General features: G+C 41.3%; 1 protein-coding gene across 4 annotated transcripts in view; it reads right to left on the reverse strand.

The window, feature by feature from the left end:
- Positions 1-18672, reverse strand: part of ccdc83 (coiled-coil domain containing 83) — a 115818-nt gene that overhangs the window by 72857 nt on the left and 24289 nt on the right. For 3 of the 4 annotated variants that reach the window (XM_063053934.1, XM_063053933.1, XM_063053935.1), the window contains exons 3-7: positions 9059-9143; positions 8057-8225; positions 5782-5949; positions 4401-4492; positions 848-916 (exon numbers count right to left, since the gene is read on the reverse strand). In XM_063053934.1, the coding sequence (XP_062910004.1) occupies positions 848-916; positions 4401-4492; positions 5782-5949; positions 8057-8225; positions 9059-9143 (583 nt within the window). The remainder of the gene's footprint in view (positions 1-847; positions 917-4400; positions 4493-5781; positions 5950-8056; positions 8226-9058; positions 9144-18672) is intronic. The other variant, XM_063053936.1, reaches the window with a different exon arrangement.

The following is an 18672-nucleotide window of genomic DNA, read 5'->3' on the forward strand; positions in this document are numbered from 1 at the left end:
AAATAAAGCTTTAAATAATTGAATATAAATAATAAGTCAATTTAGTGCCAATAGAATGGAAAATAGGGCTTTATACTGTATAACCATTAGTAAACTTCCATAATTCTGACTACCTAAATGGGGGATTATGATTTACGAAGAGGTGTTAAGGTGGAGATATGCCTCTACCAATGGAGGTGTAAGGCACTCCTTCCCTCCACTAGCCTGTAGGTCACCCTTGGGCAAAGTGTAGCACCCATTTGGCTCCTCTCGATCAGGGTCACATGAAGTCATGGGAGCAGGTGGTGGATGGTCATATGAGCAACTGGTCCTGGTTATGCATCCACTGATACCAGGCAGACAACCTCTGAAGAATATTGATAACGGTTGGGTCACCCATCTTGTAAAGACACTGCCTAGAAGAAGGCAATGGTAAACTACTTCTCCAGAAAAACTTGACAAGAGCAATTCATGGTCAAGACCACGATCATACCACATGGCACATAGTGACGATGACGATAATTATTTACAAAACAACTGTAAACAGGTAGGTATATGAGACTACCTAGAGAAACAACTGTTGGGACCAAGATAATTGACTCCTGACAAACACAGCTCTTCATTTGTGTGCTCTTTGAGATTCCCCATGTGCTCAATGTACCAGTGCTCTTGATCAGCATTCAAGAAATGAAACAGAATTTAGAAAGCAGATTATCGCTTGATTGGCACTGCTCTCAACATTTTCATTAAAGGGGCAATCATTGCACAAGAGATCAGTTTGTATTCAATGGTTTTACATTTGCCATTGGAACATTCAACCTAAAGCAAGTAATATGCAGTAGGATAAATCCAGCCATGTTTTTCATACCTCTTTCTTTAGCCATTCATTTTCTTTCACTTCTTGTCGATTGTGTCTACCCAAATAACTTATTGCTTTCTATGTAAAAATATTAAAGAATTACATATATAGTACTGAAGCATCTATAATGTAATATAAAACAAGGTTCTATATTACTACTTTAAACAGCAGGAGAAAAAACAGTTACTGCCAAAATTTTAAAAATAGAGACAGCATGAAGCAAAACAGCAGGGCTTCATTGTGTTGGGACATTGCAGGCAATTCCAAAGGAAGTTACTGGAATGAGTCAGATTCTTGAACCCAACCATTGTCTGGTGAGTAAGCTTTATACTGCAAGTAGACCTCAGGCAGTATATCCTGAGCTCCAGCTCTGGGATACCCTGAGGAATTTTAATACCCAGTATAAAAGGACATTAATAGTTTTTAAAATGTCTTTAATAGTAAAAGGCATTTAAAACATATAACACATTAGGGTAATTTAAAATTATTTAAATCATTGAAATTAAAAAAGCAAAACAAAACATTAATATACCAAGAAATACAGAAAGCTTTTGCCATTATCCACATTTATTTTCTTCTCCTATATAATGGTTCAAGAAATTTTACTATCCAACCATAGAAGCCTCAGGAAATTATGGTGTATGTTAAATATCCTAATTTTAATGGCATACTAAAATTTATCTTTCCACTAAGATCATAGTTTAGGAGGGTTGCCTATAGCTCAGTATTGCATGGGATTTCCCATAAGGGAATCTTCATGCAATATCTGTTGGGGCTGCAGTAGAGCAGAAAATACACGAGACAGCCACAGCCCCTTAGAAAGGAATGAGTAGATATTGACACATCATGTGTTGATGCCTGGAACTGGAGCTATGGTTAAGACAGGTAAGGATTCAACCAACACCACTGTTTTCTTGGATCTTGGGACCATGTCTGGCTACTCAGACCTGATATTCCTTTTGGAGAGGATACTCAGGTACCAAATGTGGTCACACCTGTATCCTAAAGACAAAAAAATACGCAGATGCTGGAAATCCAAAGCAACACACACAAAATACTGGAGGAACTCAGCAGGGCAGGCAGCATCTATGGAAAAAGAGAAAACAGTCAATGTTTTGGGCCGAGACCCTTCATCAGGACTTTTAAGTAAGGACAGAAGTCAGAATAAGAAGGTGGAGGGAAGGGTGGAAGAAGTACAGGGTGGCAGGTGATGGGTGAAACTGGGAGAGGGGGAGGGGGTGAAGTGAAGATTGGTGAAAGAGATTCAGGGCTGGAGAAGGGGAATCTGATAGAAGAGGACAGAAGATCATGGAAGAAAATGAAAGGGGAGGAGCATCAGAGGGAGGTGATTGGCAGGTAAGAAGAGAAGGTGTGAGAGGGAATAAGAATTGGGAATGGTGAAAGGGGGGCAATTATCAGAGTTCGAGAAAGCAGTGTTCATTCATACAATCAGGTTCGAGGCTACCCAGATGGAATACAAGGTGTGGCTCCTCCGACCTGACTGTGGCCTCATCCTGGCTGTACAGGCAGCCATGGACTGATATGTCAGAATAGGAATTGGAAGTAGAATTGAAATGGGTGGCCACGGGAAAATCTGGCTTTTTCTAGTGAATGGAGCTTGGAGAGGGGGTCTCCCAATTTACGTCAGGTCTCACCGATATACCAGATGCCACACCAGGAGCGCCAGACACAGTATATGACCCCAACAGACTCACAGCGTAGCCTCACCTGGAAGGACTGTCTGGGGCTCTGAATGGTGGTGAGGGAGGAGGTGTAGGGGCAGGTGTGGCACTTGTTCCGCTTGCAAGGATAAGTGCCCGGAGGGAGATCAGTGGGGAGTCACATAGGGAATGATCCCTGCAGAAAGCGGGAAGTTGGAGGGAGGGAAAAATGTGCTTGATGGTGGGATCCCGTTGGAGATAGTGGAAGCTACGAAGAACTACGTGCTGGATGCTGAGGCTTGTTGGGTGGTAGGTGAGGACAGGAACCCTATGCCTAGGGTGGTGGCAGGAAGATGGGGTGAGGGCAGATGTATACCAAATGCAAGTGATGCGGGTGAGGGCACTGTTGATGCTGGAGAAAGGGAAGCCTCTTTCTTTGAAGAAGGAGGTAATCTCAGTTGTTCTGTAATGAAAAGCCTCATCCTGAGAGCAGATGCGGTTGAGACAGAAGAACTGAGAAAATGGTATGTCATTTTTAAGAGTGAGAGGGTGGGAATTGGTATAGTCCAGATAGCTGTGAGAGTCAGTGGGTTTATAAAAGATGTCAGTAGATAGACTGTCTCCAGAGATGGAGACAGAGAGATCAAGGAAGGGGAGAGAGGTGTCAGAAATGGACAAAGTAAATTTGAGGGTAGGGTGATTGAAGGCAAAATTGATTAAATTGATGACCTCAGCATGGCTACAGGAAGCCACGCCCATGCTGTTGTCAATAAAGCGTAGGAAGTGTTGGGGAGCATTGCCTGTGTACGCTTGGAACGTGAACTGTTCCATGTAGCAGACAAAAAGGCAGCCATTGCTGGAACCCATGTGAGTGTCCTACACCACCACTCCCTTCCATCCGGCGGAACTGGTCCTCACCCTGAACAATTTCTTCTTTAGCTCCACCCACTTTCTTCAAGCCCAACATGTAGCCATAGGCACTGTAAAGATGCACACAGTGGTATCAATCTTCCTGATTTAAGGAAATGGGAAATGTTCGTTGTCTGAAATAAGTGATAACAGCTAAGTGTAGTGCCTTTGTGACCTTCTGTTATATTGTGGGTCTTTGTGTAATTTTTCCCTTTAGAACAGCATGTTCTCGGTCTTCATTTGTATGTTGAAATACAGAGTTGGCAATCTTACTGCTGACCCTTGTTTAAAAATAATGGTCATTGAACATTTCTGGGACTTGTATTTGCGAAGGCTAGTAATGAGTGATGGATTGAAAGAGTTGGAAGATTAAGAAGTTATTGTACAATGATTCCATTATGTAAGAATGATACCTCATTATAGAAACAATAGTCTATAAACTAATGTTGAAAATGGTCCTAGAATAGAGTCAAAGTTATACAAGTTGAGGAAATTTGGAATCCATAGTTGGAGCAAGGTGCCTCTTGTAAATGGAAGAATGTCATACTAGCGACAAAATTGGGTGACTTTAGAGAAGAAAGGATAAAACTGAGCAAGTAATAGAGACTTCTGTGAAGACTTATGCTCTTTCAGGTTTCATTCTTAAATAAAATCCTCCTTGATTTTAAACATTATTTTTACAGCTTTCTTGGAGGCTGATATAGGCATAATAATACCCATTTTAGACTTTTCCTAGCATCCTAGATGAAAACCAAACAATTGTAACAGTCTAACCACAGCCTACAATGGACCCATTTTATGCATAATAATTATGTACAAATCTTACAAATTCTAATCTTCCAGCTTAAGTAAAGGCCAGATAACATTAAGGTAGCAAGTCCTGTTCATTTTCACCATTACTATCAAATTTTAAAAATTATTTTTTTTTCAGTTGGGTAACTGCAATTATCGTTGCAAAAGAGAAACAATTATCAATTAAACATTTCAGTCACCTGTGTAGCGATTGCCTTTTTTTCATCCATTTGCTTCTTTGCTAATTTATCTGCTTCTTCTTTTGCCCTTTCCAAGGTTCTAGAAAAGTGATCTATTAAGACAGACAAGAAGAAAATAAAACTGGAAAAAGAGTAACAGCTGCCCCAATTATTTCAGGAAAATTAGCAGCAAAATTAATGTTAAAGCAGAAAGCTAAATAGATCCCATATCACAGTCCCTTGACATCCTGAATTGGCAAATGTCACCGTGAGTAACAAATGCTGCAATTAGCTTTCAAGCATTAAGATTTCAGAAATGACAACTGAAATGTCTCTCCATCTCTCATCATTTACCACCCTTATGCATGAAAAGTGATTTGCTAGTCTAGATTCTTTCTTGGGGTAACTCCTATTTGTAAAATCACACATTATCTAAAGTCAAATCTTTAAGAATAAAACTGTAACATGGAAACATAAACTAATATTCACTTGACAAATTGTAGCAAAGAGGGAAAGAGTGAAATATTAAACAGGACCTACATAGCAATAGGAAGCATTAACAGTTTACGTCTCTATAAGCACAGAAAAACTCTATTGATCTGGCTTACTTGGGATATTGGTGGTGCCAGAGTAGCAAACTTTCTGGACAGTTAGATCTTATTCATAGCGGCTAGTGTAACCCAGGTTCAATTTTGCTGCTGCCTGGAAGGAGTTTGTACATTGTTCCAGTGACCGTATGGGTTTCCTCCAGGTGCTCTGGTTTTCTCCCACATGTGAACGTATGGATTAGTAGGTTAATTGGTCACAAGGTGTAGTTGGATAGTGAGTGCTCATTGGGCCAGAAGGGCCTGTTACTTTGCTGTTTTTGCTGTATCTTTGTAATAAATAAAAATTAATAATCCAACAATCTTTAATCATTTTCTTTTGAAAAAAATGTTACAGAGTAGAATGATAAATCTTCCAATGAACCCAGCACATTTAAGACAATCATGGGAAAAGATTCTGGCAAATTCCAAAGGAGGGCAAGTAATAGAACCAGGTAAGTTTCAAGAGAGAGTGGCAAATAGATCCAATGAGTTTCATAAAAGCACACAAGCCACAAGTGGAAGGTGAGTGTGGAAACATTACCTGCTGAACTGGATTCCAAATCAGAATTTCTTAATAGCCATGCTGAATTATCTATATTTTATTGTTGATAGATTACCAGGCCTGGATGAAATATATGCTACGCTATTAAAAGATGGAAGGAAGAAAATTGTGAAGGCTCTAATCATCATATTTTCACCTCCTCTTCAGCTATTGGAAAGGTGCAAGAAGACTGGAGGATTGCTTATACTGTGTCATTAAAATAATGTGAAATTATAAGCCAGTTAATTTAACTTCATTTATGATAAATTACTACCTTCCATCTCACTGAAACTTTTGGCCATCTCAAGGAGTTCATTTTCCCGAAACTCAATAATTTTGCCATGTTCAACACTTCCAACATTTTTGTATTCTAGCCAATGCTCTTTCACTTCTGTCACCTTCAGGATATCTTGCTCCACATTGGCTATGCAGGTCTGCATGTCTACTCCAAACAGAAAAATTCATACAACATTGATAAGAATTTTAAACATGTTTAGTACATAATATGCATTAATAATTGACCTCGATTATGGCAAAGGTTTTCTCAAGCTGTTGTCCCAATTTTCATTTAGGATGCCTATTTCATAAGAACTATAAAACTTAATTGACATAGTTGTTGAAGAAAGTGCAAAAATGGGTCTATCTATCAATTGCAAAAAGACAGAATGTATGGTGATATCCAAAAAGAAGGAGAAATCCTATCTGCAGGCTGAGAATAAACGGGGAAGATATAAAACAAGTACAGAACTTTTGCTACTTAGGAAGCTGGGTGACATCAGATGGCAGGTGCGACATGGACATCAAAAGAAGAATAGGGATGGCAAAAGACACCTTTACTAACCAATACTAAACTAGGCATGACAACCCGCCTCAGAGTACTGAAGTGTTACGCTTATCCAGTTATGTTGTATGGCTCAGAATGTTGGACAATATCTAGGAACATGAGGAAATGAATTGAAGCAGCAGAGATGTGGTTTTTGAGGAGGATGCAAAGATTATCATGGACGAAACAAATATCTAATGAGGATGTCATGAACAGAGCAAACACAAAAAGAGAAATAATGTATGAGATCATGAAAAGGCAACGTAACTTCATTGGACATGTGATTAGGAAAGAGGAGTTAGAATGCACGGTAATTATGGGTAAGATTGAAGGGAAGAAAGCAAGAGGAAGACAAAGACAAATGATGATGGAGACAGCAGCCAGAGAACTGGAAATGAATACCAATGAATTGATCCACTTGACCCGAAACAGGAATGTGTGGGCCATGGCAGTCAAAGCTCAAACTGGGCACGGCACCTGATGATGATGATAAGGATGATTTCATTAGGTCATGTCTTCATAACACCTATCCTCATATGATAACCCTTGATGAAGTGCTTCGCGAGGTTGGTCTTGAAGCATATCAACTCCTGCCTGAGAAGTGACCCACTGTAAATCTGCTCCATTTTGCCTACCGTCATAACAGGTCAATAGCAGATGCCATTTCATTGGCTCTTTGTTCAGCTCCAAAACACCTGGCCAATGAGTATGCATATGTCAGGATGTTCTTCATTGATAAAAGCTTCAGCATTCAACACTATCATCCTCTCAAAACTCATTAAGCTCATAAACCTGGGCCTTGGTACATCCCCGAGCAAATGGATCCTCAATTTCTTCACTGGCAGACCCCAGTTAGTATGAATTAGCAACAACATCTTCTCCACACTCACCATCAGCATAGGCGCACATCATGTCTATGTGCTTAGCCCTGTTTACTTACTTTATACCTACTATATGATTACGTGGCTAAATACAGCTCCAATGCTGTATTTAAGTTTGCTGATGACACCACTGTTGTTGGCCAAATCAAAAATGGTGACGAGTCAGCACACAGGAAGGCGATTGAAAATCTGGTTGAGTGGTGTCACAACAACGTCTCACTCAATGTCAGCAAGACCAAAGAGCTGAGGATGAAGAAGCTGAAGGTCCATAATTAGGAGAATAGAGGTGGAGAGAGTCAGTAGCTTTAAATTCTTTGACATTAACATATCAGAGGATCTGTCCTGGAGCCAGCACCTAAATGTCATCACAAGGAAGGCACAGTAGCACCTCCAGATCCTTAGAGGTTTATGCAGATTCATCATGTTAACAATAAACTTTTACAAACTTCTATAGATGTACACTGACTCTAATCCATTATCCAACTGATCTGCAGTCCCTACTGTTTGGCTCATGGAGTGCTGTTTCTCACACTCCCTCTATCACACCTGGATCCTGGTTTCACAGTTCCATACTGTTTCAGATCAATGATCCTCAGCAGAATGGAAAAGTGGGAAAACAGGTGTATTATTTGCAAAGGGAAAGGGTGGAGGAAACAAAGGTAATGTCTCTGATAGCATGTTTTAATTGCAGTCTTGTGAAGCAGAAGTTCACTTGCCCTTATCTAATCTAGTGTAATGTATTCAGAGCTTTTGATTTGGCTTCATTTACACACACACCCCATTTCAACTCACCTGTATGCAGGTAGATGTTTAAAAAAAACTTGACTAAGTATGAATATTAATACCTTGCACTTGCTGTTCATTTTGTCTAATTAGCTCAAAATTTTCTTTCATGGCCTGTTCTACTTGTTCAGTGTTGATTAACTCTTTGCGTTCCAATTCTTTCTCTTGTTCTTTGGCCAATTTAAATAAACTTTTGATGTGTTCCTTTTGTTCCTTCTTTAACTGTTCATTCTTAAGGAAGTCAGAAAAATCATAATAGATCAGCATTAGTACAGCACACACAAATGAAGTGCATTTTCTTTCACTATAATTAATTATTGCTTAATTGTATCAAACATAAACAACATCACTCCAAAATAAATTTTAAGTTCATTTACAAGAATAACCTCTCCATCACAGAAAAAGTAAAAGCAAGTTTAGGAATAACATAGCAAATATTCGTGCGCTGTGGCGCAGTTAGATGGATACAAACTGATGCCATTTAGTTACCCACAAGACAACTGTAAATCTGAAAAATACTAAGTTGTAAAAGAATATACAAATTATACATCAACGATTAATGTTCCTTTGTGTTGCACAGGCATTTGGTGCCATGAAAAAAGCCTCAATTGATAGATAGCATCTTTGACAGTGCAGTACTCTCTCAGTGATGTACAGTAAGAATTCTGTGCTCATTTCTGGGCTGAGATTTGGTCCCATAAGTGATTCATGAGTGAGAGGTCTGAGAACGAGGTCACACTTGCAAGTAAACATAATTAGGTGCAATGTAAGGGGAAAACTAGTGAAATAATCTCAGCTGTTCCCCATTTATAAATTTAAGCCGAATCAAAGAATGCCAGTTGTAAAAGCTTAAATTTCTATCTATACTATTCATGCACGGATGTGAGCTTGGCAGTACGGTACATAAATTCTTATATTACTTTATAATATCTCACTGTAAACAATAGCTACAAGCTACAATATCTAATGAAGCTGCAGCTGATAACTAAATCAAATTATGCATACACTAGTGTCATAATATTTCCAATCTAAGGAACACATTTTTTTAAAAACTTGTGACTTACCTGCTCTCTATATCGTGCATTAATTTCTTCAAGTTGTATTAATTCATTTATGAATCTTTCAATAGCTGTCTCCTTTACCTGAAATCTGAGTGCAACATTAAAATTTAACAAACCAATAGTTATTGATCAATACTTATTTTTTCCTACGGTAGCATTGGCATTAAAATATTAAAGATAGCTAATGTTACAATAATCACCATGGAATTTTGTAAAAGATCTTTATCTGGTCTCATTTACAAGAACAAGTTCCAGAAAAATGCTAAATATCATATTAAAAATCTTGAATTTTTAATATTTCACTATTTATATGCAATGCTATGCCCAGTTAAAGCAGTAAAAGAGGAAGATCAGATAATTAGGAAGTAATTTACAATCAACACTGGAACACCTCAAGGATGTATGCTTAGCCCAATGCTCTACTCTTTCTACACCCACAACTGTGTTGCTAGGACCAGCTCAAATATCATCTATAAATTTGCCAATGACACAACAATTGTTGGCACAATTTCAGATGATGAGGAAGCAAACAGGAGTGAGATAGATCAGGTGGTTGAGTGGTATTACAGCAACAACCTTGCATTCAATATCAGTAAAACCAAGGCATTAATTGTGAACTTCAGGAATGGGAAGTTGAGGAAACACGCACTCGTCCTCATTGAGGGATCAGCAGTGGAAAAGGTGAGCAGTTTTAAGTTCCTGGGTGTCAACATCTCTGAAGATCTATCCTGGGCTCAAGATATTGATGCAATTGCAAAGAAGACACAATAGTGGCTATATTTCATTAGAAGTTTTTGGAGACTTAGTATGACACCAAAGACTCTCACAAATTTCTATAGGTTACCGTGGAGAGCATTCTACCTGGTTACATTATCATCTAGTATGGAGGGGCCACTGCACAGGATTAGAAAAAGCTGAAGAAAGTTGTAAACTCAGCCAATCCATCATGGGCACTAGCCTCCCTAGCACAGAAGACACCTTCAAAAGCGATGCCTCAAAAAGGTACCATGTCTCATTAAGACCCCCATCATCCAGGACATGCCATCTTCTTATTGCTACCATCAACGAGGAGATACAGGAGCCTGAAGACAAACACTCAATGTTTCAGCACCAGCTTCTTCCCCACCGCCATCAGATCTCTGAATGGAATTTAACTTATGAATATTATCTCACTTTTTTTGCACTACTTATTTAATTAAATTTTTAACATATATTTCTTATTATAATTTATAGCATTTTTATTATGTATTGCAATGTACTGCTGCCGCAAGATAATAAATTTCATATTTGCCACTTTCCTATTTACACTCAGTCTTCAATGTGATTGGTTAAGGCAAGAAACAATTTATTGCCCCATTTACTCATGATCCAAAGTCCCTATAAGAGGTGTAGCCCTAAAATGACTTTCCTGTTAAAGAAAAATTCAAGTTCAGGGATCCTAAAAATTGCCTTTGAGCAAGTACCATCATGTTAATTTATTATTGAGATCAAAATTCGGCTCAGTGAATCATAGTGTATATAATGGATTGTTGACATAAAATGACCTGGCATTTTTATTAAAACTTAAATATGACAAGGTCTCAAGTGAAAGCCAGGTATTCCTCTAGGAATGGATAACATAGAACATAGGACATAGAATAGTACAGCACAGTACAGGCCCTTCAGCCCACAATGTTGTGCCGACCCTCAAACCCTGCCTCCCATATAAGCCCCCAGCTTAAATTCCTCCATATATCTGTCTAGTAGTCTCTTAAACTTCACTAGTGTATCTGCCTCCACCACTGACTCAGGCAGTGCATTCCACGCACCAACCACACTCTGAGTAAAAAACCTTCTTCTAATATCCCCCTTGAACTTCCCACCCCTTACCTTAAAGCCATGTCCTCTTGTATTGAGCAGTGGTGCCCTGAGGAAGAGGCACTGGCTATCCACTCTATCTATTCCTCTTATTATCTTGTACACCTCTATCATGTCTCCTCTCATCCTCCTTCTCTCCAAAGAGTAAAGCCCTAGCTCCCTTAATCTCTGATCAAGGACATTTTTGTCACTCTTTTACTTTAAATGTAACGGGGCTTTCACAATTATTTCTTTGTATGAAACAGTTGATATTTACAGCAGCCATGGCTGATACATACCTGGATTTATCATCCTGTAGAATACATGCTAGCCAAGAAAATAAAATTCTGTCTTTAGCGTCTTTCTTAAAATGTTTCTTCTAGCAACACAATCTTATTCAGTTGGGTGTCACAGATAATATAATTGAGCTTTTTACTGCATCTATATCCATAAAGTTAGGATGTGCACAATTGTAAACTTTTCAGATTCTTAAGCTTTCTGATCAAATGTACAGAGAAACAGATTTAAAAAAAAATTCTCCCAAACAGCATTTATACAGACTACAAAAACTGATATTATTAGAAGACAGAACAGTACAGCACAGCAACAGGCCATTTGGCCCACAATGCTGTGCAAACCAGCTAAAAGGCAAATCAAAAACACCCAAAACCTAATCCCTACACCATATCCCTCCATCTTCCTTACATCCATGTGCCTATCCAAATGTCTCTTAAAAGCCTCTAACGTATTTGCTTCTACCACCATACCAGGCAATGCATTCCGAGCATCCATGACTCTCTGAATAAAAAAAACTTAACTCTCATATCTCCTTTGAACCTACCCACTCTCATCTTTGATGCATACCTTCTGGTATTTGACATTTCAATCCTGGAAAACAGATGAAAAAACCTGCAGATGCTGGAAATCCAAGCAACACACACAAAATGCTAGAGCAACTCAACAGAGAATCTGATATGTATCTGATATCTGTATGGGTCCTAGCTCTGCCTGCCTTTTTGTTGGCTTTGTGGAACAATCTATGTTCCGTGCCTATTCTGGTATCTGTCCCCCACTTTTCCTTCACTACATCGACGACTGCATTGGCGCTGCTTCCTGCACGCACGCAGAGCTCGTTGACTTTATTAACTTTGCCTCCAACTTTCACCCTGCCCTCAAGTTTACCTGGTCCATTTCCGACACCTCCCTCCCCTTTCTAGATCTTGCTGTCTCTGTCTCTGGAGACAGCTTATCCACTGATGTCTACTATAAGCCTACTGACTCTCACAGCTATCTGGACTATTCCTCTTCTCACCCTGTCTCTTGCAAAAACGCCATCCCCTTCTCGCAATTCCTCCATCTCCGCCGCATCTGCTCTCAGGATGAGGCTTTTCATTCTAGGACGAGGGAGATGTCCTCCTTTTTTAAAGAAAGGGGCTTCCCTTCCTCCACTATCAACTCTGCTCTTAAACGCATCTCCCCCATTTCACGTACATCTGCTCTCACTCCATCCTCCCGCCACCCCACTAGGAATAGGGTTCCCCTGGTCCTCACCTACCACCCCACCAGCCTCCGGGTCCAACATATTATTTTCTGTAACTTCCGCCACCTCCAACGGGATTCCACCACTAAGCACATCTTTCCCTCCCCCCCCGCCCTTCCGCAGGGATCGCTCCCTACACGACTCCCTTGTCCATTCGTCCCCCCCATCCCTCCCCACTGATCTCCCTCCTGGCACTTATCCTTGTAAGCGGAACAAGTGCTACACATGCCCTTACACTTCCTCCCTTACCACCATTCAGGGCCCCAAACAGTCCTTCCAGGTGAGGCGACACTTCACCTGTGAGTTGGCTGGGGTGATATACTGCGTCCGGTGCTCCCGATGTGGCCTTTTATATATTGGCGAGACCCGACGCAGACTGGGAGACCGCTTTGCTGAACACCTACGCTCTGTCCGCCAGAGAAAGCAGGATCTCCCAGTGGCCACACATTTTAATTCCACATCCCATTCCCATTCTGACATGTCTATTCACGACCTCCTCTACTGTAAAGATGAAGCCACACTCAGGTTGGAGGAACAACACCTTATATTCCGTCTGGGTAGCCTCCAACTTGATGGCATGAACATCGACTTCTCTAACTTCCGCTAATGCCCCACCTCCCCCTCGTACCCCATCTGTTACTTTTATACACACATTCTTTCTCTCACTCTCCTTTTTCTCCCTGTGTCCCTCTGAATATACCCCTTGCCCATCCTCTGGGTTCCCCCCTCAACTTGTCTTTCTTCCCGGACCTCCTGTCCCATGATCCTCTCGTATCCCTTTTGCCAATCACCTGTCCAGCTCTTGGCTCCATCCCTCCCCCTCCTGTCTTCTCCTATCATTTTGGATCTCCCCCTCCCCGTCCCACTTTCAAATCTCTTACTAGCTCTTCCTTCAGTTAGTCCTGACGAAGGGTCTCGGCCTGAAACGTTGACTGTACCTCTTCCTAGAGATGCTGCCTCACCTGCTGCGTTCACCAGCAACTTTGATGTGTGTTGCTTGAATTTCCAGCATCTGCAGAATTCCTGTTGTTGGAGAATCTGATAGGAGAGGACAAAAGGTCGTAGAAGAAAGAAAAGGTAATGCCCCCCTCTCCTTCACCATTTCCCTCTCTCACCTTATCTCCTTACCTACCCATCACCACCCTCTTATGCTCCTCCTCCTTTTTTTCCTTACGTGGCCTTCTGTCCTCTTCTATCAGATTCCCCTTTCTCCAGCCCTGTATCTCTTTCACAACTGAACATCCCAGCTCCTTACTTCAGCCTTCTCCCTCTATGGTTTCACCTAATACCTCAAAGCACACAAATTGCTGGAGGAACTCAGCAGGCCAGGCAGCATCTATGGAAACAAGTATAGTCGACATTTTGGGCCGAGACCCTTCTGCGTGTTTGTGATTCACCTATCACCTTCTGTTTCTTCTCCCCTCCCACCACCTTCTTACCTTGACTCCTCATCCTTTTATCTCCAGTCCTGATGAAGAGTCTCGGCCTGAAATGTCAACTGTACTTTTTTCCATTAATGTTGCCTAGCCTGCTGAGTTCCTCCAGCATTTTGTGTATGTTGCCTGGAAAACAGATACTCTCTGTCCACTCTTATCTATGCCTCTCATAATCTTGTAAACCTCTATCAGATCTCCCCTCAGCCTCCAGCACTCCAGAGACAACAACAGAGAAATCTAGCCTCTCATGATAGCACAAGCCCTCTAAACCGACAGCATTCTGGTGGACCTCTTCTGCATGATGTGGGAGCTGGTGGACCCCACTGTGGTTCCTGGTGACCACATCTGCAGCAAGTGTTGGCTGTTCGAGGAACTCAGGCTAAAAGTTGATGACCTGGAATCTGAGCTTCAAACGCTGAGGCACATCAGGGAGGGGGAGAGTTCCTGGATTCCCTGTTTCAGGAGGTAGTCACACCCTTTAGATTAGCTGCCTCAAATTCGGTCTGTGCCCAGGGACAAGAGGGTGTGACTGCGAGTGAGGCGGTAGTGGGATCCAAGAGACAGTGCTCGAGGAACCTCAGCCCGTGAGCCTGTCAACAGGTCTGAGATTCTTGCTTCCTGTGTGGATGAGAGTGGGGGCTGTAGGAAGGATGAGCAACCTAACTGTGGCACCGTAGTTCAGGGAGCCATTCAAGAGGGGGGAGAATGTAGTGGTAATTGAGGATTGTATCGTCAGGGGAATAGACAGAGTTCTCTGTTGCGAGGATAGAGTGTCCCGAAGGCTGTGTGGCCTGGCTGGTGCCCAGGTTTCAGACATTTTATCTGACCTGCAGAGGAATTTGCAGTGGGAGGGGCAAGATCCAATTGTCATGTACCAACGACATAGGTAAAACGAGGAAACAGGTTCTGCTGAGGGAATTTGAGCAGCTAGGTACTAAATTAAAAGGCAGAACCAAAAAGTTGGTAACCTCTGGATTACTACTTGAGCCACATGCAAATTAGCACAGAGTCAAGAAGATTAGAGAGTTAAGTACGTGGTTCAAGGAGGGAGCTGTACCAATGGGACAGGCTCCACCTGAAACCGTGATGGGACCTGAATCCTGGCGAATCGCTTAACTAGGGCTGTGGATAGGGCTTTAAACTAAATAGTGGTGGGGGGTGGGGTTCAACAGATTGGAGAAGTATGGATAAAGTAAAAGAGAAAAATGTGGATAAAGATAAAGAAAAAGCAAAAGATAAAAAAGCGAAAAGTAAGAGTGGAGTAAAGAAAAGTCAAGTACAAAAGAGAAAAAGATTACAAATTTTAAAAGCACAATGAGTGTAAGGGCACTTTATCTGCATGCCCGTAGAATTCTAAATAAGGTCAATGAACTTGTGGCACAAATCAATACAAAGGGGTATGATTTAATGGGCATTACAGAAACCTGATTACAGGGTGGAGAGGATTGGGAATTAAATATCCAAGGATATCAGGTAATATGGAAGGATAGGTAGGGAGGTGGGGTAGTGCTCTTAATTTAGAATGAAATCAGGGTTATAGTGAGACACGATATAAGATCTAAGGAGCAGAATGTTGAATCCATCTGGCTAGAGATTAGGAATAGTAAAGGGAAAAAAATCACTGGTGGGAGTTGTCTATCGCCCACTGAATAATAACATTACAGTGGTACAGGCAATAAACAGAAACATCTGAGGCATGTAAGAATGGAACAGCAGTTATTGTGGGGGACTTTAACTTGCACATAGATTCAGTGAATCAAGTTGATCGAGGCAGTCTTGAGGAGGACTTTGTAGAATGCATCCATGATGGCTTTCTTGAACAACATGTCACTGAACCTACAAGGGAATGTGCTATCTTAGATCTGGTCCTGTGCAATGAGACAGGTAAAATTAGTGATTCTTGTATTTAGGGATCCTCTTGGAAAGAGTGATGACAGTATGACTGAGCTGCTCATACAAATGGAGGGTGCAATAGTCCAATCTAAAACCAGTGCACTAAGCCTAAACAATGGAGACCAGTGTGGACTGGGAACACAGGCTATATGGTGGAACAGTTGAGGAACAGTGGAAGACTTTCAAAGAGATTTTTCACAGTGCTCAACAAAAGTATATTCCAGTTAAAAGCAAGGTAAGTAAGGGTGGGGAGAACCAGCTTTGGATAACTAAGGAAATAAAGTAAAGTGCGTACAAAGTTGCCAAGAGTAGTGGCAAATTGGAAGTTTGGGAAGACTTTAAAAAGCACCAAAGAACCACAAAACGAGCAATAAAGAGAAGGAAGATAGAGTATGAAAATAAACTAGCACAAAATATAAAAACGGATATGAAGTGGAAAAGGGTGGCTAAGGTGAACGTTGGTCCCTTGGAGGGCAAGAAGGGGGAATTGATATTGGATAATGAGGAAATAGCCAAGGCTTTGAATGACTATTTTGTGTCGGTCTTCACGGTGGAGGATACGTCCAACATGCCAAAAAGAGATGTTATGGATGTGATGGGAGGGGAGAACCTTGATACAATAGCTATCACTAAAGAGGTAGTGCTGAGCAAACTTGAGGTCCTGAAGATAGACAAGTCCCCTGGCCCTGATGGAATGCATCCTAGGGTACTGAAAGAAATGGCAAAAGTTATAGTAGAGGATTTGCTGATAACTTACTAAAACTCTCTGGACTCTGGGCAGGTTCCGGCGGATTGGAAGATGGTGAATGTCACGCCACTGTTCAAAAAAGGATGTAGGCAAAAGGCAGGTAACTATAGGCCAGTTAGTTTAACATCTGTAGATGGGAAAATGCATGAAGCTATCATTAAAGTAGAAATAGCGAGGCATCTGGAAAGAAGTGAATCCATCAGGCAAATACAGCTTGGATTCAGCAAAGGCAGGTCCTGTTTGACAAACTTACTGGAGTTCTTTGAGGATATAATGAGTGCAGTGCGTAGATGGGAACAGATGGATGTTATTTACTTGGATTTCCAGAAAGCGTTCGATAAGGTGCCGCAATAAAGAGTTATCCATAAGATAAGGATGCATAGAGTTGGGGGTGATGTACTAGCATGGATAGCGGATTGGTTAACTAACAGAAAGCAGGGAGTTGAGATACATGGGTGTTACTCTGGTTGGCAATTAGTGATGAGCAGTGTGCCACAGGGGTCTGTGCTGGGCACGCAACTGTTCACAACATACATGAAAGATCTGGAAGAGGGGACTGAGTGTAGTGTATCTAAGTTTGCTGATGATACTAAATTGTGTGGAAAAGAAAACTGTGCAGAAGATGAGGAGAGTCTGCAGAGAGAAATAGATAGGTTAAGTGACTGAGCAAGGATCTAGCAGATGGAATACGTTGTTGGTAAATGTGAGGTCATCCACTTTGGAAGGAAAAATGGAAGAGCAGATTATTATTTAAATGGTAACAAATTGCAGCATGCTGCTGTTCAGAGAGAATTGGGAGTGTTTGTTCATGAATCACAAAAGGTTGGTTTGCAGGTGCAGCAGGCTATCAAGGCGGCAAATGGGACGTTGGCCTTCATTGCTAGAGGGATCGAATTTAAGAGCAGGGAGGTTATGCTGCAACAGGGTACTGGTGAGATCACACCTAGAGTACTGCATGCAGTTCTGGTCTCCTTACTTGAGGAAGGATATACTGGCTTTGGAGGCGGTGCAGAGGAGTTTTTCCAGGTTGATTCAGAGATGAGGGGTTAGAGGGTTAGACTAAGGAGAGATTGAGTCGTCTAGGACTGTACTCACTGGAATTCAGAAGAATGAGAGGCGATCTTATTGTAAGATATAAAATTATGAAAGCGGTAGATAAGATAGAGGCAGGAACGTTGTTTCCACTGATAAGTGAGACTAGAACTAGGGGGCATAACCTCAAGATTAGGGGGAGTAGATTTAGGATGGAGATGAGGGGAAATTGCTTTTCCCAGAGGGTGGTGGATCTGTAGAATTCCCCACCCAATGAAGCCCTAGAGGCTACCCCAGTAAATATATTTACGACAAGGTTGGATAGATTTTTGCATAGTAGGGGAATTAAGGTTTATGGAGAAAAGGCAGGTAGGTGGAGATGAATCCGTGGCCAGATCAGCAATGATCTTAGTGAATGGAGGAGCAGACTCAATGGGCCAGAGGGCCTATTCGTGCTCCAATTTCTTATGTTCTGCACCCTCTCCAAAGCCTTAACATCCCTTCTATAGTGGGGTGACCAGAAATGTACACAATACTTTCAATGTGGCTTAACCAGAGTTTTATGAAGTTGCAACATAACCTCCTGACTTTTGAACAATGCCTTGATGAATAAAAGGAAGCATTCCATAAACCTTCTTAATTACCTTATCGAACTTTGTAGCTACTTTCAAGAAGCTACAAACTTTGATCTTAAGGTCTCTCAGCTCAGCAACACTATTAAGGATCACACCCTTAACAGTGTACTGTCTCCTTGCATTTGCCGTACCGAAGTGCAACATCTCACATTTATGTGGGTTAAATTCCATCCGCCATTTCTCAGCCCATATCTGCAAATGATCTATATCGTACTGTATTCTTTGCCAGTCTTCTACACTATCCACAGCTCCACTAACCTTAGTATCATCCTCAAGTTTACTAACGCACCCATCTACATTTTCATCCAAGTCATTTATATACATCACAAATAGCAGAGGTTTCAGCACAGATCCCTGCAGAACGCCATTAATTACAGACCTCCAGCTCAAATAAGCCCCTTCAACCACTACCCTCTGTCTTCTATGCACAAGCCTGTTCTGAATCCAAACAGCCAATTCGTCGTAGGCCCCTTCGACTGACTGAAATTCTTCAAACA

Source organism: Mobula hypostoma, chromosome 7 (genome assembly GCF_963921235.1).
Source record: "Mobula hypostoma chromosome 7, sMobHyp1.1, whole genome shotgun sequence".
Taxonomy (NCBI): domain Eukaryota; kingdom Metazoa; phylum Chordata; class Chondrichthyes; order Myliobatiformes; family Myliobatidae; genus Mobula; species Mobula hypostoma.